Genomic DNA, 25460 nt, shown 5'->3' with positions numbered 1-25460 from the left:
TGAGATACTATTATAGTTTTTACTAATATTAGATCCCCCCCCCCCTTTTTAATTGTATCTAGTATATTTGTAATATTGTTGTGGCTTGTAATTTATATTAGTTTTGACTATATGTCTATATAGTTTTGTTTTAGGTACATCAGGTCAAAATGAAAGAAAATGCTAAATGCTTCCTTTGCAACTATAGCTGAAATAAAAATAAGGTTGTGTGTGTGTTTTTTAAACTTTGTTTGAGTTTCAAATTTATGGTTTCAGTTTTAGTTAATTTATAATAATCCTGGTATGGATTTTTTTTGTTCCTGTATACACAGCACCAAATGTATATTAAGAAACACCTGATGGCCTTGAGTGTTCTTTATTTAAAGGCATTTGTTGGCATTGGTTATATTTCACCTGCTTTACAGGAAGACACCACCTTTATAACTTTTACAAGTCAGGGGGGTGGGGGAGGAACTTGAGGAAAGTGTGGGAGGTGTATGTGTTTTACTTTCCTGTAGCTATGCATGAAAGAAGCCGTATGTGTACTATAAACAAAGATGTGTGAGAGCACACCTGTCAGTCGTCCAGGTGAACTCAGGGAAAACAGCCTAAAGCAGTGATGGCTGGTTTGGATTTGAGCCTCTTACTCATGTTGTCTGTGCTGGCAGGGGTCAGAGAAGTTTCTCTGGCACAGTTCAGCCACCAAGGAGCCATGGCCCCTGGAGACATCATCATTGGAGGTCTTTTTCCCATCCATGAGGCAGCGAACTACACTGGCTCAAACAGCTTCTCTTCTCCTCAGCGTCCAAACTGCAGCAGGTGAGTGTTCATTGTGGAGAATCCAGCCATGAACGTCACACAAAAGATGACTGAACTGATCATTTTTGTCACTGGATAATTCTATTAATTTATTTGTGATGGACATTAAAGATTTGTTAATGGGGCATTTATGGACACTGCAGTAACCCATTTAGATATGTAAAGTAACAATTTTTGTTTTTATGTTGAAGTTAAATGTTACAGTTAGTGGCATGATGTTACTGGTGTTCTTATTATTTAATATAATAATTATCATTCATAGTATTTCTTAATAATTCCATGAATTAAATGTTGAATCATTTATTGTAATCTATGGGTAATTATTCAGTCTCATTGTTCAAATTAATATGGACCATTAATATGAAATCTCTTTTATTAAAATAAATGTTTTGGGCTGACAGGATTTTTGAATATTTTTGTAAAAAAAAAAAGTATCTTATGCTTACCAAGGCTGCAATTATTTACAGTATAAAACAATACTATTAAATACATTAAAAACAGTACAATTCATAACTTTTATATTTTAATATATTTTAAAATGTAATTTATTCCTGTGATGCTGAATTTTCAGCAGCCATTACTCCAGTCTTCAGTGTCACATGACCCTTTAGAAATCATTCTAATTAGTTTTGATGCTCAAGAAACATTTCTTATTATTTATCACAGCAAGAAGTGCTGCTTAATATTTTTTGGAAACCATGACGCATGTTTTTCAGGATTCTTTGATGAATTGAAAGCTCAGAACAGCCTTTATTTGAAATGAATCAAATAGATTGATTATTTGAAATCTTTTGTAACATTATAAATGTCATTTCAATTTAATGTGTCCTTGCTGAATATCTGTATATATATATATATATATATATATATATATATATATATATATATATATATATATATATATATATATATACATACAATTATGCAATTATATAGTGTATTTAAGATGGATCTCTTTGACTATTTTTTTTATTTGTCTGATTAAACTAAATTGTCAAAATGCATACATAGTATTTTATTTTTAAACTTATTGCCTAGTATTTTTTTTGTTATACCACCAACGGCATTTAAATTTCACACACTTTTTTTCCTAATAACATATTGGATGATGCATTCTCATCATTACACTGTGAATAATGCTTTTTTTCCCCTCTTTATTTTTAAAATCATTATACTATGATTATTATGCTGAAGAATATTGGCATCTTGGCAAGAATCAACCATTTCTATGTCATTTTGTTTTGTTCTCATTAGATATTACACAAAAGGTCTAAATCAGGCTCTAGCTATGATTCATGCTGTGGAAATGGCAAACCGATCCCCCATGTTGAACAGTTTGAACTTAACTCTCGGATATCGCATCTTTGACACATGTTCTGATGTCACGACTGCTCTTTGGGCCGTCCAAGATCTCACACGGCCGTACTCAGACTGTGATTCACCAACAAACTCTTCTCAACCTGTCCAGCCAATAATGGCAGTAATTGGGACCTCTTCTTCTGAGATCTCCATCGCAGTTGCCAGGGAACTCAACCTTCTGCTGATTCCACAGGTAGGATCTCCACCTGAAATGAACATGAAGTAATTCATAAAAATATGGTTTTGCAGCTATGCCATTGAAGAACCATTTTTGGTTCCTCAAAGAACTTTTCAGTAAACAGCTCTTAAAAGAACTATTTTTTTCTTAGTGTGAAGTAATAATCTAGACCCTTCTTTTCCACTATATTTTGTCCACTGGAAAGTTTCCATGGATATTAAAGGTTCCTCGTGCAACTATAGATGTCATTAAAAGACCTTAATGAATTTAACTTAAATATATTGAATTATAATATATTTAACATTTAATTGCTGTCTGTTCATCTTTTGTGCAGATAAGTTATGCATCTACAGCTATGATTCTAAGTGACAAAAGTCGTTTTCCTGCTTTCATGAGGACTGTCCCAAATGATGAGTACCAAACCCATGCCATGGTACAACTTCTGAAGGACAATAAATGGACCTGGGTTGGCATTATCATTACAGATGGAGACTATGGGCGCTCTGCCATGGAAAGTTTTGTTAAGCACACCGAAAGCGAGGGAATTTGTGTGGCCTTTAAGGCGATCCTACCCGACTCGCTAGCAGACCAACAAAAATTAAACAGACACATCAACAAGACTGTGGACACCATTGAAAAAAATACTAAGGTTAATGTGCTGGTCTCATTTGCTAAGTCATCTCAAATGAAGTTGCTATTCCAGGGCCTGCGTAGTAGGAACGTTCCAAATAATAAAGTATGGGTGGCCAGTGATAACTGGTCAACCGCTAAAAATATTCTAAAAGACGTAAACCTCTCAGATATCGGAAATATACTGGGATTCACCTTCAAGAGTGGAAATGTTACAGCTTTTCATCAATACCTTAAGGATCTAAAGTTTGAAAGGGAAGCTAAGATGAACAATTCATTCCTGGAGGAATTTTTAAAACTGCCTGATATAGGAAATGCTGCAAACGCAGTACAGAAACTGATTAAAAACACATATTTGGACATGGTCTTCAGTGTTCAGATGGCCGTCAGTGCTATTTCTAATGCTGTGGTTGAACTGTGTGTAAAAAGACAATGCAAGACCCCTTCAGCTATCCAACCTTGGGAGGTATTTTACCACATTTTGAGACACTTGCTTTCAAATTCAGTATTTTTTATTTATTTACTTATTTGCTTTGTCACAATCAACATACTATAAGTCATTGCATGTTTGCATTTCAGCTCTTAAAACAGCTGAGGGCCGTCACTTTTGAGAAAGAGGGAGTCATGTACAATTTTGACACGAATGGCGACATTAATTTGGGCTATGATGTCTGCCTATGGGATGAACATGAATTTGAAGGACATGACATAATAGCAGAATATTATCCATCTAACAGCAGTTTCACTTTTACAAGGAAGAATCTAAGTGATATTGAGGTAATGTATTCTTTTTAATCGTCATTTTTATCAAGACTTTTCTGTTAATAAAAAAGTCAGCTATTCAATTTTCTAATTGACTTGACAGTACAACAAAAATATCTACCTTGGAGGCTAGCATGCGGTATTGTTTGGATGTTCGTTTTTACAGGGAATGTTTTTATATTAATTCTTTACAGTGTATATTATTATTATTATTATTAACATTTTTATTATTATCGGCCCCAAGTGGACATGATGAAAAAAAATATAAGAATGGAGTAAAAATTGTATTTCAGTGCTTTTGTGTTCTCTCACGAATGTTTTACATTCCCCAAGAAAGTTTGTGTTCACTGGCAAAACTTTTGAGTACTTTTTTAGGTTTTGCTGACGAATGCAGAGTTTCTTTGGGAAGCAAAAAAAATTTTGCAAGGAAATGCAAAGCTTTTGCGAGAACGCAACCTTTTTCAGAAGAGCAGTTGTTTTGCTAGCAAACGCAGAGTTTTTTGGGGGAACACAAATCTACGAATAAACACAAAAGCATTGAAATATATTTCCCCCCTCTTATCTCATATTTGTGTCCATCACCGTGTCCCTTTAGGGGCTCCGTAGTACAACATTAGGACCGCCGTGTACAGTGTAGAACAGGGGTGTCCAAACTCGGTCTTGGAGGGCCATTGTCCTGCAATGTTTAGCTTCAACCCCAATTAAACACACCTGAATCATCTAATCAAGGTCTTAGGCTACTAGGTGTACTAGAAACTTCCAGGAAGGTGTGTTGAGGCAAGTTGGAGCTATACTCTGCAGGACACCGGCCTTCTAGGATCGAGTTGGAACACCCATGGTGTTGTTGCGTTCCACAGTGCTTCTTTTTAAACATTTCGTGCATGAACCTCGCATTTCTAAGACACAACTCTTCCGTTCCTCAGCTCTGTATATTGCGTTTTCTATAAAGCATTCCCTAAAGCAATTTTTCACTCGTTTCTTCTCAGGATGTGGTATCTAAGTGTTCAGACAGCTGTCATCCAGGGGAGTACAAAAAAACAGCAGAGGGTCAGCACACTTGCTGTTATGCGTGTCTCGCCTGCGCCGAAAACCAATACTCCAACAACACAGGCAAGTTCCTTGGTGCCACTTTACATCGAAGATAAAAATCTGATATTAATGTGTAATTTTATTCCAACATTCAATCAAATACAATGTTTTTAAAATGCCTTTTCAGATGCAGACGCTTGTTCCAAGTGCGACACTGAGAGCATGTGGTCAAACGCTAATAGCTCAGAATGTCATCCCAAGCTTTATGAGTACTTTGAGTGGAATAGTGGGTTCGCTATCGTCCTGTTGACGCTGGCTGCCCTCGGCATCCTACTCCTCTTCTCAATGTCCGCACTGTTCTTCTGGCAAAGGAACTCTCTGGTGGTTAAGGCTGCAGGTGGACCACTTTGTCATCTGATCCTTTTCTCCCTGCTGGTCAGTTTTATCAGTGTCATTTTCTTTGTGGGTGAACCGAGCAATGAGATGTGTAGGGTGAGGCAGGTCATCTTTGGCCTGAGCTTCACGCTGTGTGTTTCATGCATCTTAGTGAAGTCCTTGAAGATCCTTCTGGCGTTCCAGATGAACCTAGAGCTGAAGGAGCTTCTTCGCAAGCTCTACAAGCCGTATGTGATCATTTGCATCTGCACGGGGCTTCAGGTCACCATTTGCACTCTTTGGCTGACCTTGCACAGGCCTTTTAAAGACAAAGTGGTGCAGCCCAAATCCATTCTCCTGGAATGCAAAGAGGGTTCAAGTGTGATGTTTGGGTTAATGCTGGGTTACATAGCTTTGCTGGCGCTGATATGTTTCACATTTGCTTATAAAGGCAGGAAACTTCCGCAGAAGTATAATGAAGCAAAGTTCATCACATTTGGTATGCTCATCTACCTCATGGCCTGGGTCATTTTTATCCCAGTGCATGTCACCACCAGTGGCAAATATGTACCGGCTGTGGAGGTGGTTGTCATTCTCATTTCAAACTACGGGATCCTGAGCTGCCACTTTTTGCCAAAATGTTACATAATTATTTTCAAAAAGGAGTATAATACCAAAGATGCATTCTTGAACAATGTTTATGAATACGCCAGAAAGAGCGCTGAGAACATCAGGGGCTTGACTGGAACTGATCCACACAGTAAAACTGAGAATTCAGTCTACGTCATATCCAATCCGTCACTTGTGCCTGAGGAGAAACAAGTTTCTGTACCAAAAATAGATAATGTGCCTTAAAATAGTTGCAAGAATTTGAGATCACGAGTCAAAGCAACCATTCTGACAAAATTTTGTCTTCATTTGACATGAAACTTAAATAGACTAAATTCTGTATTTCACATACAATAATCTTTAAAAAGACCAAACTTCATGATGATCATTCTAAATCATGAATACTTTCATTTAACTGTGGAAAACAGATCAAATATGTATGTTTGTATATGTATTTGAAATTAACATGTTATTAGTTCATGATACCTAATGTTAGAAAATTCAACCTTATTCTAACATGAATCCTGTTTAATTTAGCATATCCTCCATCATCTGGAAAGAAAAAAAGTTTTTGTAAAATGTATTTATGTGTATATACTATGTATAGTTTGTATGTTTAATACAATTCATTAGTATGTAGAAACTAGCATTATAGATTCATAACTGCTGTGAAGCTATTATTGATTGGGGAGCTCAACGTAACGTTTACCCATTTCATTTAGCATACAATCATCTGGAAGAAAATGGTTTACTTTATTAAAATGAATTGTCGTGAAGCTGGAACTTTTCCTGTAAATTTACAGACATCTTCCACATCCTGTCGAGAATGAAACTGTCTTTTCTGTTTGCTCTTCTTTTTCTCTTTGGTGTGTCTCTCTTGGCTAACACATCACTGATACTATGAGAGAGACATAGTGAGAGTGCCAGAGGCTTGTGACTGGATCAAGAACAGCCCCAAACTCTCATCTCAGACAGGGAAATAGATCATGTTTCTTATGTCATGCAGAAATCTTTGTTTCCTCAATCACCAAAATGCCTAGTAATTGGCTATTGTGCAAATTACTTGGCGCTACGTCCATAAGGGTTTGTTACATTAAAAAAAGTGTTGTTGTTATGCAGTGTTAAGTTGAAGTGTTAAATTCAGTGGTCTATAATAGCTCACTTTGAATGTACATATTTTTAAAAAGTTTTTTTGAGGGGGTATTTGCATGTTCTTCTCTTTGAAGGTTTGTGTAAATGCAAAATATTTAGGTTTTATCTCTCACCCTGAGCATAATATTACAGGCTTCAGTATCAAATGTCACCCGGTGTGAGAAAGGTCTTGAAATATGAGAGATGGGTGAAATATGCAATGGCGAAGAAATGGAACTTTTGCAGCGGTTTTAAAAATGTGACAGATGATGAATCAATTCTTTATACTTGAAAGAAACGTCATCCAGTTTGACCACAAAATCAGACAGTGGGGTCATTATTTCCAGTGGCATGCAGTCTTCAGGTGTTGTTTTGTGGTATTCCCCTCTTTGAACTAGCATGTCCAGTTTTGTCACCTAAACAGACACTATTCCATTCAAAAATAATATTTACTCGGATGGTTAGATAATGTACATTGAAATTCATCCTCAAGATGTTAATAACGTTGGATGATAATGCTGCTTACATCCTCTTGTCAAATATTTGTTGAGATGATCTAAATACACAATATTCTATGTGAAATGGCACCCAGGTTTATGTAGTTATTTATACACAAGCAAATTAATTCTAAGCCTAAGTCTGTTGGTTCCATTCATACTCTGATGCTGGGTCAAGTGGCATTTCAATTCATCCCTAAGTGGTATTCAGCTCTGGGCTTTTGTGCTAGTCAGTTATGGGTTTTGCACACCAGACTCAAACAATTGATCTGATCTTGCATTGTTCACAAGAAAAAAAACTCCTGCAACAACAGTAAAATCATTGCTCATTGTCACAGTACACGTCATTGTAATTGTGTAGCACTGATATTGATCTTCACTGGAAATAGCAAAACCTGTAAATTAGGTGTTGTTCACATACCTTTTGCAGTAGTGTTCCAAGTCACATGTATGTAAACTTCCTAGTCATGCCTTTATTAGCGCACAACAACTGAAGATGAAGATCTCTGCTGAACTTAAAAGAAACAAAACAAAGCAGACAAATGACTCATTTAGTCTCCTTTCACCTGTCAACATCTTGCCAGTCACACTTGCACAATTCCCTCACTTGATAGGCTAAACCATGACAGAGTAATTCCAATATCATGAATCAAACAGCCTTGGTTTGACGTTTGTCTTCTTACCGGTGAATATTTTGAAATAGTATTTGTGGGCTTTACGCCACACAGAAATATTATATGAACGTTTATATAACACTTATAAAACAAATATGGTGTTCCAGTCACGTTATACTCTACGATAAAATTAAGACTTTTGACCTGTTCACCATTTCACATATCGTCCAACTGAAGGCACTTCGCTTAAAAATGTTTAAATGTTAAAAATGTTATGGTATTTTACCATAACACCTAATGATAGATTTTATTTGGTATTTTAATTATATAGACTATTATTTTATAATTAATCCAGTTCCATCTCCGTGTTTTAACGTTGGTACCTCTGTTTACGTGTTTATTTGGTATTCACCATTATGATTTCGCCATTCATTAGTTGGAGTTTCTGCGTTCCACTGCGCTGCATTTGAATTCATTTTTATGTAAACATACATTAGATGGACGTCTTTAACCGCTGAGCTTGAATTGGCCGTAAACAGTAGGTCAGCCGTTTAAAACGCATATCTCGAGTCCCTGCAGTTCTTGGATTTGAGGCTCTTTGTGATTTTACCCCTTAAAGGGATAGTTCAGCCAAAAATGAAAATTGTGTCATCATTTAATAACCCTCAAGAAGTTTTAAACTAGTAGTATGAGTTTCTTTCCTCGGCTGAACACAAAAGATATTTTGAAGAACGTGTGTAACCTAACAGATTCTGGTCTCTGTTGACATCCATAGTATTTCCCCCCCACTATTTTTAGTCAATGGGGACCAACAACTGTTTGGTTACCCACATTCTTCAAAATATCTTCTATGATCAACAGAAGAAAAAAGTCACACGTTTGGAACAATTTGAGGGTCAGTAAATGATTCCAATTTTATTTTTTTTGGTGAACTATCCTTTAATACCAAAGAAGTTGAACTCTTGCTAGTGTTGGCTCAAACATTTTGACATTGACAAGCACTGTTGCAAACCAGCCTTGCATAATTAAATCACAGTAAACTTATTTAAATGTGTAACAGAACATTTTATTTGTCTACATTTCACACAATATCAACATTTGTCTTTGAGGAAAGCAATGACCTCCTCTGTACTGTAGGTTTGTACCAATGATAACTTAAAACAGATGTTTTTTTTCTGATGCGAAAAAACCCCCTAACTTAGAAAACATTGTACAAACATGAGAATTTTTACAAAACTATACAATCAAATGTGCTTGATAAAGTTTAATTTTACAATCTTAATGATTTTTTTCTTTGTAAATATACTGACTTTCCATTATTATAACTCTTATTTGGATCAATCAAGCTTGTTTCAAAGAAAAATGGGTGCAAGTCATTTATGGGCAGAACATAAGGAGGAAGTAAATAATCACAACAAAAACAGAAAACCGAGAGGAACTTTCTGCCAGACAAGTTTCATGACTAAGGCAATCTCCTGCAAGTAAGTTCATTTGAAGCATTAAAAAAGGATATATCATTACAAGAATTAGAACATAAGTTTCTTACAGGAAATTTTAGCGCAAGTAGGAACCATATGAGGAAAAGCTCTTTGAATGAAGAATGTTATGAAAGACGCTTTTCTTACATTAGTATTTCACTGCACACCAAGACCATTTCACTAAAAAACATCCTCCTTCTACCCTCAATGTATATATAATATACACATTTTATTAAATCTCAACACTTTCTACCATGTGAACATTAAATAAATCAAATTAAAGCCAGTCAGTGCAAAAAGAAACACTTTCCAGGTGAGATGAGAAACAACCCAATGATATGCATACATCAACTCCATCTTGGTGATCGCATGACCACACTTAAATAATTGCATGCAATGCTTGTAACGCTTTAACAGCATTAGCAAAGCGAGGGCTTGAGAGGAAGCGGGCTGTGCACTGGTCTCTGATCAGCCGGACCCCACAGACCGCTTCCTTCTAAAAAGCACAATAAATACAGCTCTAAATCTCCCAGGTCAGCAGTTTGCTGCTAGTTAACAAAACGTCAGAATAAATAGTGTAAATAGGCTTGACATGCCCTCAGGATGCATTGTGAACAAACATGGCATGACATAAACTTGGCGTGCTGGCACACAAAGTCAGGGAATTCATTCAATGCAAATGTATCAATGCAAATACATTAGTTACTTTGTCTGGCCATGTTATTTCTGCCACGCTGAAAATACATGTTTGCATAGAAGCATTTACTTCACAAGAGAAGAGAACTGTCAGAGCTAAAGGCTGGGTGTTTGTCACACACTTCGTTTTCTGATTGAAGAGGTAGTTTCACATTTCTCAAGGGATATGGAGTAAAGTTTACTTTACAGGACACCAGTGTCAATGTCTAATAATCATAATAACATCAACAACAATAATAATAAAAGCAAGATGCTTTTTGTAAGTCTCAACAGGACTTAAACTACAGACTTCTTTGCTTTGCTCTCCTCGATCCATCTCACAGATTTTCTCTCTCGATAATGGAGTTTGGAATATGAGCAGGATGGAAATGGAAGATTTAGTGGGTTGGGTTGGGTTTGGGGGGGCAGCGGGTGCAAGTGTAATCTCTGCTGTGAGGAGTGGGTACGGGCCTCAGTGTCTTGGAGCGAGGCTGGAGCTGAGGTCCTGCTCTGCGGAGAAGGAGGGAGAGGAGACTCCAGGCAGGAAGGAGGAAGCAAGGCCTGAAGCTTGGCCAGTAGCACAGCGATACGGGTTAGAGCTGGAAGCCTTCCATCGGTCCCTCAGACTGCTGGAAAATGTACTGGCCCTGATTCTGATCCACCTGCGGAACGATGCTGGCGTCCTCCTCCTCCACGCCAAAGTAGTGCTCGATCAGGTCAAAGGCCTTCTGGTAGATCTCCTGGTTCTCGTGGCTTTGCAGGAACTCAATCTTGTCCAAGCCTGAGTGGGAACATGAGTAAAACAATTATATAAACAAATGAACAAACAGCACTGTAAACACCGTCTGCACGTATAGAAAGCATACGACAATTCTGACTATTAAAAAATATATATTTTAAAATTTGTTGATTTGCTGATGTTTTTTGTGCATGTTTATTTTTGTTTAATACTAATAAATGTTATCTTTAAAAGGGTCATATGATGCTGCTAAAAAGAACATTATTTTGTGTATTTGGTGTAATGAAATGCGTTTATGCGGTTTAAGGTTCAAAAAACACATTTTCCACATACTGTACATTATTGTTTCTCCTCTATGCCCCGCCTTTCTGAAACGCGTCCATTTTTACAAAGCTCATCGTTCTATAAAAGCGAGGTGTGCTGTGATTGGCCAGCTATCCAGTGCGTTGTGATTGGCCGAATACCTCAAGCGTGTGACGGAAATGTTACGCCCCTCACCATACTGTGATGATGCCCTGTCAGGCCGGAGCGATGATTCAAAAACATGAAAACCCATTATAAACGAGGCATTCGTTGCATCCAGTGGGGATATAATTATGGATTATAATGACTTATACTGTCTTTTTACGCGTTGTGTTGCATCGCGCCGTGTAAACATAAAACCATGTCTGCATTTGTGATCGGAGAAATGACAAACAACAAGCCCTACTCTACACTGCCCAAAAAACTCACTTTAAATATATAAAATATAAAAACTCTTTAAATATAAAAAAAACGTACTTACAGTTTGTGAGTCAGAACAGCCGGCATTGTAGTCTACTCTACCAGGATCAGGAAACAGTCCTCCATAAAATGTGCTGCACACATCTGAATATTTGGGTTGAAGTGTTCTGGAACAGTGTTGTAAATACAACTTAACCACTGATTTCTAGTCGTGTCCATTTTTGGAAGACCAAACAAAGTAGTTTCGCTTTCACAACGTAACACAGCATCACACACGGCAGCCTTGAGTGAGCGGCGGCAGCCTAGAGTGAGCAGAACACGACATGGTGGTGGCAACAACAATACTACAGCGAGAATAAAAGTTACACCTTCTTTCTTTGCGTGAACATTTGGGCGGTGTTATGCAAATCTTCCCACAGAGCGACGTAGATATGTGGGGGCGTGTTAGAACGAGCCGTTTTAGGTAGGCGTGGCTGACTCTTAACTTAACTTCTTTTATAAAGAATATCTCTTTGGATTTGAGACTTAAGTCTTTGCAACTTTACAGATCTTCTTTATGTACCAAGAGCTTGTAACACTCCGAAGAGAAAGGAAAAATTTAAATCGCATCATATGACCCCTTTAACTGTCACTCACATTTTTGAACATAGACGTGAAAGTGCACTATCCAAACTTAAATTTGTATAATTCATGAACGAAAATATTTTGTAACATGATATTGATGAACCATTCTCATGGTAATGCAATGTTTGATTTGAAAAAGGGTTTCAAAGGATGAATTTTGAGATTTAAAATTTTCAATTGACAATTTCTGATGATTTCTAAAGTGTGATAGAGAAAAAGGCAACAAAGAAGACTTTTTTTGGACAAAGGTCAGAACTCCTGTTATGATGTAGATTTTTGAGGTGCACTCTTGTCATAAATTAATCTATTACTTTTCCTACATCATTTTTTACAAAAACATTGGTAAAATATCTATTTAGGAGTCTTAGACCTTTCCAACGATATATAGTTTGTCATGATTAGATTAGGATTTAATGGTAATATAGTGAAGTAAACTTAGGCGTCCCACAGAGGGGACAGGTGACAGTTAAAGGGTTAATAGTACTATTATTATCAATAATAATATTCTTCAAAACAACCCAGACAAATCCGAAATTGTGAAAATCACATGAAAAACAAAACAGCTAAAAATACATGATTCCTGCACCTTTTAAGCAGTGAATTTTTAGTACTTGTCCAATTGTTTATGATTACTGGATAAGGATTTTCTAAAGATAGAATTGCTGACAAATGAGCAGTTTTGAACAAATATACTTAAGAGCGGACCATAACTAGAAATATTTATAATGACTGCAATGACTTTTCCAGACCTGGAAAAACCAAACATTACATTAAATGCATGAGATGATTCAAGGTATTAGGTGAGGCATGCCTACCATAAGCCTCTTCAATGAGAGCACAGTAAGGATTGATGCCTGTTCCGTTCTGTTTGGACTCCTGTTCTCCTAGTCTGAGGATGTTCTCCAAGCCATTTAGAGCCACCTGCACAATCTTGGAGTCCATCACCGTCAGCAGGTCACACATGGGCTTTATGGTGTTGAGAGATACCAAGTATCTGCATGTAAAGCACAATTATCAACTTCTGTTTTACTAAACATCCACCTAATTAGCACCCTATAATGCAGTTTTCTCTCCTAGAATGTAGGTGTATATGTGGGTTAAATGGGGGGGGGGTGTTGTGAATCAACTGAGGACTTCCTGGTGTGTCAGATAAAAATTCCACTTCAAAAGTAAATTGGATGTTTACTTTTTTTTTAACGGAATTTAAGGTATGATTATTAGTGCTAATTTTTAAAGGTTTTTATTATTGTTTAAGTGCACTTTATGTGTTTGTGTTAAAACAACATCCCTAGTATTTACATAATTTACATACAAAAAAAATATTTAAAAAAGAAAAATCACTTTAAAGATGGTTATTACTACTGATTATGATTACTATTACTGCCATCTACAGGCCAAAAATGTGTAATTTGCTTTGATCCCACTCTGTGCTTTAATGACTGTTATTAGTCTAACCAAAATCCCTGTGTAAATGATACTAAGCTCATCAAGTCTGTCTTAAAACAGATTATGGGTAAATGATAACCTAAGGCAGTATGAAGGTGGTTTAGCATGCATTATATAAGATTCTCAGAAAGTCCTTAATCAAAATAAATCCTTCTAAATTCCTAGAATAGGTAAAAACAAAGCAAAATAAGCCCACAGTGCACCTAATCTGCTCTGGCATGCCTCCCGAAGTGGCGTTGGTTATTGCCCACGCGGCCTCCTTCCTGGTGCGGAACTCAGCTTTCTGCAGTATCTCGATTAGCACTGGGAATATGTTGGCATCGATTACCGCCTGCAACAGAAAAAGCATCAAGCCATGGCTGTTCAGACACAACATATGGTATCATAACCTTATAATGTCTCCCTCAGTCTAAAGTACCTGGATTTGCGCTCTGTTCCCAGCGGTGATATTGGAGACGGTCCAGCAAGCTTCTTTTTTGATGGATTCCTTCGGACTGCTGAGTAAATGGAGCAGGCAGGGCAGAGCGGAGCAGTTCAGAATCACCTGACATACAACAGAGCATCACAACAGATCAGAAAAATGCAGACAACCTTGCATGTGATAAACGACACCTATACTACCTGGGTCTGAACATCGTCTCCTGTTACAATGTTCCCCACTGCTCTCAGTGCAGGGGACACCACCTTGTAATCACTGTGCCTGTGAATGGACACAGGCACAATTATTCTAAGTCAGTGATAAAAGACATCACATGGTTTACTGATTGAGTTAGCATGTCTGGTCCTTACATTAGCAACTCAACCAGCCTGCGGCACACGCCCGAATCAACAACTGTCTGGATTTTGTCGTTGGGTCCATCGGACAGGTATGAAAGTGCCCAGCAGGCATCTGCAAGAACATCAGGATCACTGCTGAAGAGCAATCTGGAGAGCACGCTCAGACATGGTGACACCTGTGAAGAAACAACAGTTGTTCGATCATGTTACAAGGGGAAAAACACTGGTTTACACAAAGAGTGTGTTTGTGTGAATCACTGAAATTTGATAACTATGCAATTGGAATGTGGTTTACCCCAAAACTGGTTTGCAAACTCACCTTTGCAAAGTCCGGAGGTGGATTTTTCCCTCTGCAAAGGTTGGATAGCGCCCACACTGCGTTCCGGGTGGTAGTGAGCCGGTTTGATTTCGCAAGCAACCTGCAAAGACGAGGAAAAAATATGTAATCAAACCACTAGATAGCGGTAATGGTAAAGTCTTTTATATAACAGACACACTACAGCAGAAAAATGCTGTGCATAGTGAAAAAGAAGCACACGGCTAAAGTCACAGAGCACATATCAGCAGGTTTGAGAATGGGAAACAAAAACTGTTTGTGACATCAGAATGACGTTAGGAAGTGAGATTTATTCAGCGTCAGCTGTTCTTATAAGGATAAGGCCCCTAATCATTAGACTTCTACCAACAAGATTTAAATTCCTTGAGATTTCATTAATTCGGAATCCTTGTAATGAGAAATGCCAACACATGAATACAATACATTTTTACAATACATTAGAACAGAAAAAAGTTCTTTTACGTTTTTGTAATATTTCAAATATCACTTTTTGGGTGTATTTTTGATCAAGTAAATGTAGCCTACTAGCCTAGGTGAGATTTTTTTTAAATAGGTTCAAACTTCTAACAGTGTATTTCACTTATATTTCATTTTAGTATATAGCCTAGTAGATGTTCTAACAGTGTCCAGTTTTTGGAGGGCTCTTAAAAGCATGAAACAGACTTATTCACCCTGTCTGCATTTAACATCACAACTAGTGAATACATGTAAGTGAAGGGTTTGGGACTGTGTGCGCGTTCATGCCATTTAATGTCATTTTTCCTGCAGGATATTAGATTTAGGACTCCGCAAAGATATAGGGATCTGCACTATTGAGATAACAGTTCAACAGCTTTCAACAGGTATCATAGACTTTCTGAAAAGCAGCAAATATAAACATGCAATCACAGTGTTGGGACCGGTAGAGGACACTCACTGCTGAAGAAAAGGCAAGATGCCACAGTTGAGGACGTAGTCTCTGCACTCTGCATTATCCCCAGCTATATTTCCTAATGCCCACACTGCCTGTAAAAACAGTTACACACAACTGATTACTTTCATGGTGCTATGGAGTTCTGATAAACCAGCTATTGGATGAAAGGCATGAACCAGGCTACATTCTGCAAAAGAAATCACCTGCTCTTGTACATCCTCATAGTCCGAGTTGAGTAGCTCTATAAAGATGGGCACGGCCCCTGTCTCAATGACCACCTTGGTGTGTAGGAAGGTTCCTGACGCTATGTTGGTCAGGGCCCGCGGCATATGGTCTGAGCACTGACAGGCTGACCCCCCACCCCTTCAACCTCTGCAGCAATGCTGGCAGCACTCATACGTCTATTTCCCAAACACAGCCTCTGGATATGACGCTGAGCACGTGCACTCAACTTCTTTGGTCGACCATGGCGAGGCCTGTTCTGAGTGGAACCTGTCCTGTTAAACCGCTGTATGGTCTTGGCCACCATGTTGCAAGCTCAGTTTCAGGGTCTTGGCAATCTTCTTATAGCCTACGCCATCTTTATGTAGAGCAACAATTCTTTTTTTCAGATCCTCAGAAAGTTCTTTGCCATTAGGTACCATGTTGAACTTCCAGTGACTAGCCTCAGTCCATTCCTTGTGAAGTTCACTCAAATTCTTGAATTGATTTTGCTTGACAATCCTCATAAGGCTGTGGTTCTCTCGGTTGGTTGTGCATCTTTTTCTTCCACACTTTTTCCTTCCACTCAACTTTCTGTTAACATGCTTGGATACAGCACTCTGTGAACAGCCAGCTTCTTTGGCAATGAATGTTTGTGGCTTACCCTCCTTGTGAAGGGTGTCAATGATTGTCTTCTGGACAACTGTCAGATCAGCAGTCTTCCCCACAATTGTGTAGCCTAGTGAACCAAACAGAGACCATTTTGAAGGCTCAGGAAACCTTTGCAGGTGTTTTGAGTTGATTAGCTGATTGGCATGTCACCATATTCTAATTACACGAGTTTCACAATTTGAGTTGAATTACTGAAATAAATGATTTTTTCCACGACATTCTAATTTATTGAGATGCACCTGTATATACACACACACATAGAGAAAGAGAGATAGATACAAAAATTTTATATTTTCAATAATTGCTGTTCATTTGAACTATCTATTCACCAAAGGATCCTAAAAAAATTATTAAAGTTTCTACAAAAATAAAAGTAAGCAGCACAACTGTTTTTAACACTGATAATAAGAAATTGAGAGAAATAAAATTGAGGACCAAATGAGCCTATTAGAATGAGCATATTAAAATGATTTCTGAAGGATCACGTGACAGTGAAGATAAGGGAAAATGACTGCTGAAAATTCAGCTTTTCCATCACAGGAATAAATTAAAATGTATATAGAAATAAAATATATATATTTTTTTTTTAAATCTAAAAATAGCAAACAGTTAATTTAAATTCTAATAATATTTCACAATATTAACTGTATACTGTATATTTGATTAAATAAATGCTTCCTTTGAGGGCATTATATATATATATATATATATTTTTTTTTATTATAAAAAATAATTTATTATCATATTTCTTTTAATATTTTTATTTATTATTTTATTTTTTTTTTTTTTTTTTTTATATATATATATTAACAATTTATATTAATATAATGCTAATTGATACAAAATATATACAACTATGCTAATTTTATTTTTTTAAATGCTGTATAGTCAATTCAGTATGCTTAAAATTATAACTAATAACCAAGCCCCAAGGGAAAAGTACTGACAAATATGTCTGTTCTCTGTGAACTTTACAGTCCAATCATCTGTTTGACAACAATGACAGATGGCCTGCTGCCTGAATTACTTACACCTGATACAGGTACAGTGGAGCTGATATCAGGGTCCTGAATGGGGCATTCAAGCATGGACTCATCACCAGGTGGCAGAGACACATTCCTCCTCTTGAACAGCTGCGGAGTAGGTACAACGATTTACTTTAGTAGTTACTTTTGTACACAAAACTGATATATTAAATGAACAGATCTGGTCATATAGCCCTTTAATATATACACTTTAATTCCATAAAGTATCATGAAACCTTCATGAACAAAACTGTAATTTAATTTGATTGTATAATAAGGAAGGAAAGAATGATGACAAACCTGCTCCTCCCTCTTCTGTTTACGGAGCTGTATCCCTTCCTCCTCTCTCCGTCTCCGCATTTCCTGGGGGTTCAGGGCTTTATTCTTGTAGCTCTTCATTCGATAGCTTTCTTTGCCTGGGCTTGCCATTGCGTCTTCAGATCAGAGAAAGAAATTGGTCAGATGCGCATTCTGATACTCAATTTCTGCTGTCTATTCAGCACATCAACCATAAGCCTATAGCAATACAGACAAGAACCACAATTGGTCGAGCCTGTATGCAGTTCTTCTCAATTTATGCCAAACAGCATGTGGAGACAAAAGGAATGGTTTCTCTGAAAGCAATTATGCTTGTTAATACTAGCATTTCCTGTGTAACACCTCTGAGCACTAACTGACACTTTGCATGCTGAACTTCCTTCATTATCTGGACAATGTTAGTTTTTGTTGTTCAGCTTCCTTTCATCTCAAACAAGCAGTTCAGAATTAAACATTTTAACTCAGCCACTTTTGTCTCAGTATCATACATATTATGAATAGCCTTTAGCAAGTTAGTGGATCAATAACATAGTATTAGAAACTTTTAAGCAGAGATGCTCAAACCAGCAGGCCAACGTTGTCATCATGATGACCTTAAATTTGGCCCAACGGTCTATATCATAAGACATAAAATATGAACATATAGGGAAAAAAACATTTCAGGTATATCTTCATTTCTAATGTATTTTTAATTATTTATTTGCATTATTTTTGCATTGAAATGTAGCGATTAGAAGTTCCTTTTATTAAACTTGTTAATGTACATTTTAACAGCTGGATATAATGCAACAACAGTCATTTTACTTCCTTTATTCAGTGGATTACAAAATGAGACGTTATGAAAAACGGCAGTCTGAGTCACCTTTTAGTTTCAATGTAAGGAAAAATATGCATTGAAAGTGAACTGAGGCTGTCAGTCCCAACATCTTCTATTGTCTTCCACAGAAGAAAAAAAAAAATCAACAGAGAACAACATGAAGGTGAATAAATGATTACAAAAGTGTCATTTTTAGGAGGAACTTTCACTTTAAGATGCAAAACATATGTCGACATCTTCTCTAACTTCTAATTAATCACTTTACACAAATGCAGCACTTGTAAACACTGGTGTTTTAATCGGATCAGCTGGTTGTGTGTGGAATTGTGGTTGGAGGTCTGGACTTTATTATTTTACAAAGACAGTTTATCACATACTACATAAGTAATCACAGCTCTAAATATACAAGTCTAAGCATCTATATTAATACCACGCAATTTATTTGGCTCATCAAACAACTGAATATTCTTTTCAGTAACGCATTAGCACATATTTCGTGGACAGCTGAAACCAAGACTTTCTGGGTCACAAATCAGTTTCATAAATCCACTAACGCACTGTTAATACGTTATTGGTTTATAATATCTCAAGTCATTCAGTCTTTTCACTTTCAGCCTAAACTGTGCCCAACTTCTCTGTGCTAACATGCTAACCGTGCTATGCTAGCTTGGACTAAACGTCAAGATGGTTAATTACTCTGCCAGCACGCCCTGTTGCCTCATTTACTCCCCGGAAAGAAAAGACCTTCACATCGTATATAGTGTATAAATCTCACCCATTAGTCGTAGATCGGAGAGGGGTGTACTGGCCGTGTGTTTTTAAATTTCTCTCAAGACCCTCCCGAGTTCCTCCAGCTGAGGGCAATATGGCGTTCACTGGTAAGAAACGTCACCTCCGCTGCTGTTTCCGGTTTTCATGAGCGGCCTCATTCAATAATAATAAACGGAAAGTGAAACGGGTGATTGTTTAAGTCAACATATCTACCTCTGAACAAGTACGTTGCATAAAAATGTCGATTTCGAGATAGATTCGAGTTGAATTTTTGCTGTTGTTCATGAAGTCAGTGGAAGAAGGCTTTTGATGTTATAAATGGAAGTTAGCAGCGTGACTGTCCAGTGTTGTTTGTTGACAGAGTCGATGCTTGCTGTCGCGTCAGGTGCGTCTTGATAAAATCCGGATTTCAGGTTAACGAAGGCCAAATTGCCTCAGAGTTTTGCTATTAGTTGATTATAACGTTTTAAATGCATTCCGCTCAGAGTACTTATACTAGTGGCAATTATCTGCACCTCAGTATTGTAGTACATTGTAAAACGGTATGCAATAATAACGTATTGAGTGTAAATTATAATTTTAAACACAAACGCATCCCTTTACCAAGGTAACCCATGTTTATCTGGTAATATATCGTAATTAGGGCAAACATTTTTAATTAAGGCCTGTCACGATTATGAACTTTTGGCTGTGGATTAATTCTTGTCACACAATATTTGCTATTAATGAAATATATGATTTCCTACATGGCTTTATAAACAAACGTTGTACAGGGGTAGAATTAAATGAAAAATTATCATTATTTAAAACGAATAGGTATTATTAATAATGTTTTTATAAAACTATTAACAAATGGTTACCCATATTTCTCTTTTCTCGTCCACTTTAGTCTTATTTCTTTTTTAGTGTTTGTTTCTTTATTTCATACTAATTTGTAAAAAAATTATAAATTTATTATAAAAAAAAAACATTTAATATATTATATAATCATGTCAGTTATGAATGGTTGTTATATTATTGTGCAAAAGTTATTCATTTAGAAATTTACAATTCCCTTTATGGCTTATTTAAAAACATTGCAAACGGGTAAAATCACATGGATTATAAGTATGATTAACAAATAATAATTATTTATAATATAATAAAAAAATGTGTACCATATTTTTTGGTCCACTTTTATTTATTTGGGGGGGGGGGGATTAGCTATGTATGGTTAATATTATATTACATATTATTATGTAATATATTTAGTATGTTGGTCATTAATCCTTCACTTTCTATTGTAATTTTCAGACAGTATGATTAAACCCACAACCATTCATATGTCAAAATCATTGTCAGGTCTATTATTGGTACTAAAATCAGAACAGAATATTAGATATTCTTCAAACTGTGAGAGAATAATTTTTGTCATTTAGATTTTTTTGTTGTTGTTTACTAACAATACCTGTAGTAACTATGAAATTTTTGCTGATACATTTATGGTTAATTTGTTCATTTGTTTTATCCAGGCTTGTGATAATGCCTGTGTGTGACATCTGCTGTGAAGAGCTCCTATCTGAGGCAGAGATGAGAACCCATATCCTCCTGAGTCACACAGAGAATGTGATGGCCTGCCCGTTCTGCTCTTTGTCCGGCGTCTCATATGACGAGTTGAACTTCCACATCAACACTGCACATATAGAGAAAGACTGCCAGGACACGAGTGCAACAGTGGTTGACAGTGGACAGAAAAGCTCAAATGACTGGATTGCTCAAAGTCCCAATTCTACAAGGACTTCCAATGTGAATGCGAAAAATATGGACAAGGTATCTCAAGCCTCGCCTCAGTCACCGAGTACAGGGACCTCTCTTTCTCAGGGAACCTCGACTAATCTGAAGAGTCCACCACCTGCAGCAGCCACAGCGAATGGTGCCGTAAAACTGGTCAGAACTACACAAAATTCCAGCAACAACCCAAGCAACGAGAGGGAAGATGGGCGGCGAAAATCAAAGCAGAAGCGTTTGTCCTCACCTATTAAAGGTGTTCTTGAGTTTACAACATAAAACTGACTTAAATTAGGCTTTTAGACTAATATTTTCTCTGTGTGTTGCAGAAGGGTGCTTTGCATGTCCAATGTGCAGCTTGGTCTGCAAAGACTGCTTTATTCTGCAGGAGCATGTTGAGCTTCATCTACAGGACCAAGCTGAAGGTGTCTTACCTCAAAACATAAATATCAATCTAGCAAGTATATTTGTAGGTTTACAAGTATTCATTTTACACTCTTTTTATCACCAGCTGATTATGATTGATGTCTGATATGGTTTGTCTTCTTAAGGGGCTGGTCCTGAGGTTGGCACTTCAACAGAAGTGTCTTCTACAAGCAGTGGTAGATCAGGTGAGTTAGCAAGGTGGTCGATTTGACAGTTCTGAATAAAAGTGAATGGCCAAACTGAACTATAACTGTATTTTTGGGATCTCCAGGTGTGATGCGCTACGAGTGTCCAATGTGTTCTCTGAGTTGTTCTAGTAGCTCCTCCCTTCAAGAGCATGTTGAGCTACACCTGGAATATGGCTCAGCATCTGTAACCGGTATGTGTATATTAATAAGTAAGCAACTGCATATGAATTTTATTCTAGAATTGTTGGTTAGTTACATTTTAGTTTAGAGATTAAAATATTCTGTGGGTTCTGTTTACAAGTACAATGCATCAAAATTATAATAATCAATCAACATGAAATCTGTTGTAGCCACTGGTGCAGCGATACTTGTGGTTTCTTAAAACATCTAACTTGGTGTTCATTTGATTTGGGTGTTTTGAGGACATTCATCTGAAGACCTGACTCTGGCCAGGAAGCTTCAGGAGGAAGAGCAGCAAAAGTGGAGGGAGGCTGCAACTAGACGGGAAGCAGAGGACTTTAAGAAGCTCCAGGTTAGCAAAAGAAAATGTCACTGGGAGATTTCTAGAAAATGTTCACCTAAAAAGTAAAAATTGACACTTCTACCCTTTTCAGAAGCAGTTTGGGCTTGATAACAGCGGTGGTTATCGCAAGCAGATGGAGAGGAATATGGAGAGGGCTGTGTCTCGAGGTCAGATGGTTCCTGCAGAGTTCCACAGGAAAAAAGCGGAGATGCTTGAATCTCTGGCCTCCGGGGTGGATGATGGCAGAAGCAAAACATCAGGTCTGATTAAGAGTGCATCGTAGAGCTACACCAATAATCTTTACATATTTGGTCCAGCTGGTGAATTATTAGACTGAAAACCTGTTCAGTTATTTTATCTTTTTATCTTATCAATGTTGAAAATGGATGTGCTGCTTATTATTTTGTGTAAAGAGTGATATTTTTTTATAATTAAATTATTTGATAGATAATAATAAAAATTAATAGATACTTTGTTTTTACTAGTGCTGTCAAACGATTAATCGCGATTAATCACATTTTGTTAAATGTGAGCCAAAATCATCACAATTAAAAGAACCAAAGACTTAAACTACTTCAGTCTGTGTGCACTGAATTTATTTAATACACGAGTTTCACAATTTGAGTTGATTTACTGAAATAAATTAACTTTTCCATGACATTCTAATTTATTGAGATGCACCTGTATAAACACACACAGTATATATTTAGAAAATATTTACATGTATATAAATTTATATACTTATATTTTATATTATGTGTAAATATATTTAATATATAAACAACATTTTTCTTAAATATATACATGCATGTGCTTGTATTTATATTTATTTATATATATATGAACTTTTCCATGACATTCTAATTTATTGAGATGCACCTGTAAATACATAATAAATATACACAGTACACATACATATATTACGTAAACAAAAACTTATTTTGGATGTGATTAATCGTTTGACAGAATTAGTTTTTATAGTCACTTTCAGTCAGTTGAATGTGTCCTTGCTGAATAAAGTTATTCATTTCTTTCAAAAAAAACAAAAAACTCACTGACCCAAACATTTGAACTGTAGTGCGTGTAAATATTTTCAATGAATATATACTTAATTATACTTTTTTTTAAATGAATTTAATGTATTTTATTAATTAATAATTTATAATTGTAATTAAAAATAATGCAGTATTATTATTAGGTTTTTAACTATAAAGCTGTTACTTTTTAATGTTGGAAAAAAAACGGTGGAAAATTAAAATAAAGAAAACGGGTCAAGGTTTAGACTTAATCTTTCTATTTCAGGACTTATGGGAGCTCTGTACAGGTACTATCAGAGGGATGCCTCTGACTGTGCACATGTGTGGCTCTGTGCTGAGACTGATCACTACTCTTCATCGGAGGGGGACAAAGGTTGGGGATGTGGCTACAGAAACTTCCAGATGCTTCTTTCATCTTTGCATAGGATGGAGCAGTATAACCTTTTACCTGGTATAACATCAGTAACAATGTTATTCTCTTGGCTGCATGTTGATTTTATTTGTAACAGTACCCATCATAAAATGTTCCCTCGCAGTTTCAGTTCCCAGCATTCCGAGAGTGCAAGCCTTAATTGAGGAGGCTTGGGGTCAAGGCGCTGATCCTCAGGGTGCTTCACACTTCAACCATCGACTGCAGGGGACACGGGCTTGGATAGGAGCTACAGAAATCTATGCAGTTCTCACCTCCCTTAGTGTGAAGTACGTACTGAAACCCCAAGTTTACATTCACACACTACTGTTCAAAGGTTTGGGGTCAGAAAGATAAATATATGTAAATTTTCTGCTCATCAAAGACTACTGAAAACATGTTTCGAGGCTTTCTCTAATTAAATATTAAGTAGCACAACATTGGGAACAACAAGAAGTGTTTCATGAGCACAACAGCAGCACATCAGAATGATTTGTGCTTGTGCAAATTCAGCTTTGCCATCACAGGGATAAATTACATTGTAAAAATATTAAAATAGAAAACAGTTATTTTAACTAGTAAAAAAAATTGCAATAATAATATTTTACTGTATTTTTGATCAAATAAATGTAGTCTTGGTGAGAGATTTTTTTCAAAAACATTCAAAAAAATCAAACCAACCTCAAACTTTTGAATAGTTGCAAACATGTAAATAGCTTAAATATGATTAATTTCACATCTTAACTTTACATAAAAAAAATTTAGAGCGCAAATTATGGATTTTCACAAGCCCACTGGTCCAGGAGACACACACCCCAGACTGTTTGAGTGGGTGAAACAGTATTTCTCACATTCTGCCAGTAGGGGTGCAAGACTGCCACCCAAAATAGTGCAGACGACATTACCACCTATATACCTCCAGCACCAAGGTATTTCAAGATTTCTCTTGTAAAAAAAACAACAGCCCTTTAATTAAAATAGAGTGAATGTATTCTCCCTCGTGACATTCAAGATAGCATTATCCTCATAGAAACAGACTTGCCTTTATAAGATGACATACGTGTTATCCTGTCTTTATGATCAGGCCACAGTCGCTCTATAGTAGGAGTGGAAGAGAAAGTAAATGGCAACATATGCCTGCTCCTCTTCGATCCGGGGTGTGTACCAAGGGAAATGAGGAAGGTGCTGTCACAGGATACAGCAGCTAACGTGGTACGACGTGTGCGCAAATTCCCCGGTAGCCTAAAACACAGACAGTATCAAGTGGTTGCTGTAGAAGGGCTGTTAATGCCTGAAGAGAAACAGGTAATTTTGGCTTCAGAAATTCATTGCAGGAATTCAAGTTATGTATTACATTTTGACATATCGTATGTGTAGTCTTTGTTAAACTGTTGACATATTTTTGGCATGTTTGTGTCTTTCAGAGCCGCATTCTTAATTCAAGGACACTATGTGCTGAGAAAATTCCTTGATGGAATTGTCCACATCTGCTGGCTGCAATTTTATCTACCATTCCTGCTACTTTTATCAACTAGTGCCTTTAAACAGACTGCGAAAAACTGTATTTTTGTATAAATGTCAATAAAAAATAACACAGAGTTTTATCTGACTT

The 25460-nt window shown here is 36.7% G+C and overlaps 4 protein-coding genes and 1 long non-coding RNA gene across 9 annotated transcripts; 2 read left to right on the top strand and 3 right to left on the bottom strand.

Moving 5' to 3' along the window:
* The first annotated feature begins 598 nt into the window (after window positions 1-598).
* LOC107587859 (G-protein coupled receptor family C group 6 member A) lies at window positions 599-5986 on the top strand. The gene is made up of 6 exons (XM_016275822.1): window positions 599-798; window positions 2053-2350; window positions 2670-3431; window positions 3545-3742; window positions 4714-4837; window positions 4944-5986. The coding sequence occupies exons 1-6, from the start codon at window positions 599-601 to the stop codon at window positions 5984-5986; spliced, it is 2625 nt and encodes an 874-aa protein (XP_016131308.1).
* A 1097-nt stretch (window positions 5987-7083) lies between these two features.
* LOC107587778 (uncharacterized) lies at window positions 7084-8038 on the bottom strand. Its single transcript, XR_001609509.1, has 3 exons — window positions 7976-8038; window positions 7790-7882; window positions 7084-7298 (listed from the first exon to the last, which is right to left on the bottom strand). It is a non-coding gene; the product is annotated as an uncharacterized lncRNA (long non-coding RNA).
* A 2244-nt stretch (window positions 8039-10282) lies between these two features.
* On the bottom strand, window positions 10283-16023 carry LOC107587858 (importin subunit alpha-6-like). Its single transcript, XM_016275821.1, has 9 exons — window positions 15898-16023; window positions 15698-15786; window positions 14764-14863; window positions 14457-14620; window positions 14289-14367; window positions 14086-14211; window positions 13871-13998; window positions 13037-13215; window positions 10283-10916 (listed from the first exon to the last, which is right to left on the bottom strand). The coding sequence occupies exons 1-9, from the start codon at window positions 16021-16023 to the stop codon at window positions 10729-10731; spliced, it is 1179 nt and encodes a 392-aa protein (XP_016131307.1). The 3' UTR covers window positions 10283-10728.
* A 1507-nt stretch (window positions 16024-17530) lies between these two features.
* LOC107587777 (importin subunit alpha-6-like) lies at window positions 17531-24957 on the bottom strand. Of its 2 annotated transcripts, none has more exons than XM_016275684.1 (3): window positions 24891-24957; window positions 17893-18026; window positions 17531-17700 (listed from the first exon to the last, which is right to left on the bottom strand). In XM_016275684.1, the coding sequence occupies exons 1-3, from the start codon at window positions 24904-24906 to the stop codon at window positions 17539-17541; spliced, it is 312 nt and encodes a 103-aa protein (XP_016131170.1). In that variant the 5' UTR covers window positions 24907-24957; the 3' UTR covers window positions 17531-17538. The 2 variants fall into 2 exon arrangements, with proteins under 2 accessions (XP_016131170.1, XP_016131171.1); XM_016275685.1 differs by lacking the exon at window positions 24891-24957 and adding an exon at window positions 19503-19583.
* On the top strand, window positions 19532-25446 carry LOC107587774 (zinc finger with UFM1-specific peptidase domain protein-like). Of its 4 annotated transcripts, none has more exons than XM_016275680.1 (12): window positions 19532-19605; window positions 21010-21521; window positions 21595-21690; window positions 21817-21876; window positions 21963-22088; window positions 22302-22411; window positions 22494-22662; window positions 23705-23890; window positions 23976-24138; window positions 24614-24777; window positions 24933-25153; window positions 25273-25446. In XM_016275680.1, exons 2-12 carry the CDS (start codon window positions 21020-21022, stop codon window positions 25318-25320), a joined length of 1845 nt encoding a protein of 614 aa, XP_016131166.1. In that variant the 5' UTR covers window positions 19532-19605; window positions 21010-21019; the 3' UTR covers window positions 25321-25446. The 4 variants fall into 4 exon arrangements, with proteins under 4 accessions (XP_016131166.1, XP_016131167.1, XP_016131164.1 ...); XM_016275681.1 differs by lacking the exon at window positions 19532-19605 and adding an exon at window positions 19643-19721 and having other exon boundaries at window positions 21963-22070; XM_016275678.1 differs by lacking the exon at window positions 19532-19605 and adding an exon at window positions 19643-19721.
* The last annotated feature ends 14 nt before the right edge of the window (window positions 25447-25460 follow it).

Source organism: Sinocyclocheilus grahami, unplaced genomic scaffold, assembly GCF_001515645.1.
Source record: "Sinocyclocheilus grahami isolate Dianchi unplaced genomic scaffold, SAMN03320097.WGS_v1.1 scaffold96.1, whole genome shotgun sequence".
Lineage (NCBI taxonomy): Eukaryota > Metazoa > Chordata > Actinopteri > Cypriniformes > Cyprinidae > Sinocyclocheilus > Sinocyclocheilus grahami.
This window is presented reverse-complemented; position numbering and strand designations above follow the sequence as displayed.

Coding starts and splice junctions, on each gene's coding strand:
- LOC107587774 (XM_016275680.1), top strand. CDS start 21,020: ATGCCTGTGTGTGACATCTGCTGTGAAGAGCTCCTATCTGAGGCAGAG. Junction 24,139..24,613: donor CTCACCTCCCTTAGTGTGAA/GTACGTACTGAA, acceptor AAAAAAATTTAG/AGCGCAAATTATGGATTTTC. Junction 25,154..25,272: donor TAATGCCTGAAGAGAAACAG/GTAATTTTGGCT, acceptor TGTGTCTTTCAG/AGCCGCATTCTTAATTCAAG.
- LOC107587777 (XM_016275684.1), bottom strand. Junction 17,701..17,892: donor AACAGAAGAGGGAGGAGCAG/GTTTGTCATCAT, acceptor CCTACTCCGCAG/CTGTTCAAGAGGAGGAATGT.
- LOC107587858 (XM_016275821.1), bottom strand. CDS start 16,023: ATGCCGCGGGCCCTGACCAACATAGCGTCAGGAACCTTCCTACACACC. Junction 14,368..14,456: donor AGGCTGGTTGAGTTGCTAAT/GTAAGGACCAGA, acceptor GTCCATTCACAG/GCACAGTGATTACAAGGTGG. Junction 13,216..13,870: donor GGCATGCCAGAGCAGATTAG/GTGCACTGTGGG, acceptor CTTTACATGCAG/ATACTTGGTATCTCTCAACA.
- LOC107587859 (XM_016275822.1), top strand. CDS start 599: ATGGCTGGTTTGGATTTGAGCCTCTTACTCATGTTGTCTGTGCTGGCA. Junction 3,432..3,544: donor CAGCTATCCAACCTTGGGAG/GTATTTTACCAC, acceptor TTTGCATTTCAG/CTCTTAAAACAGCTGAGGGC. Junction 4,838..4,943: donor CCAATACTCCAACAACACAG/GCAAGTTCCTTG, acceptor ATGCCTTTTCAG/ATGCAGACGCTTGTTCCAAG.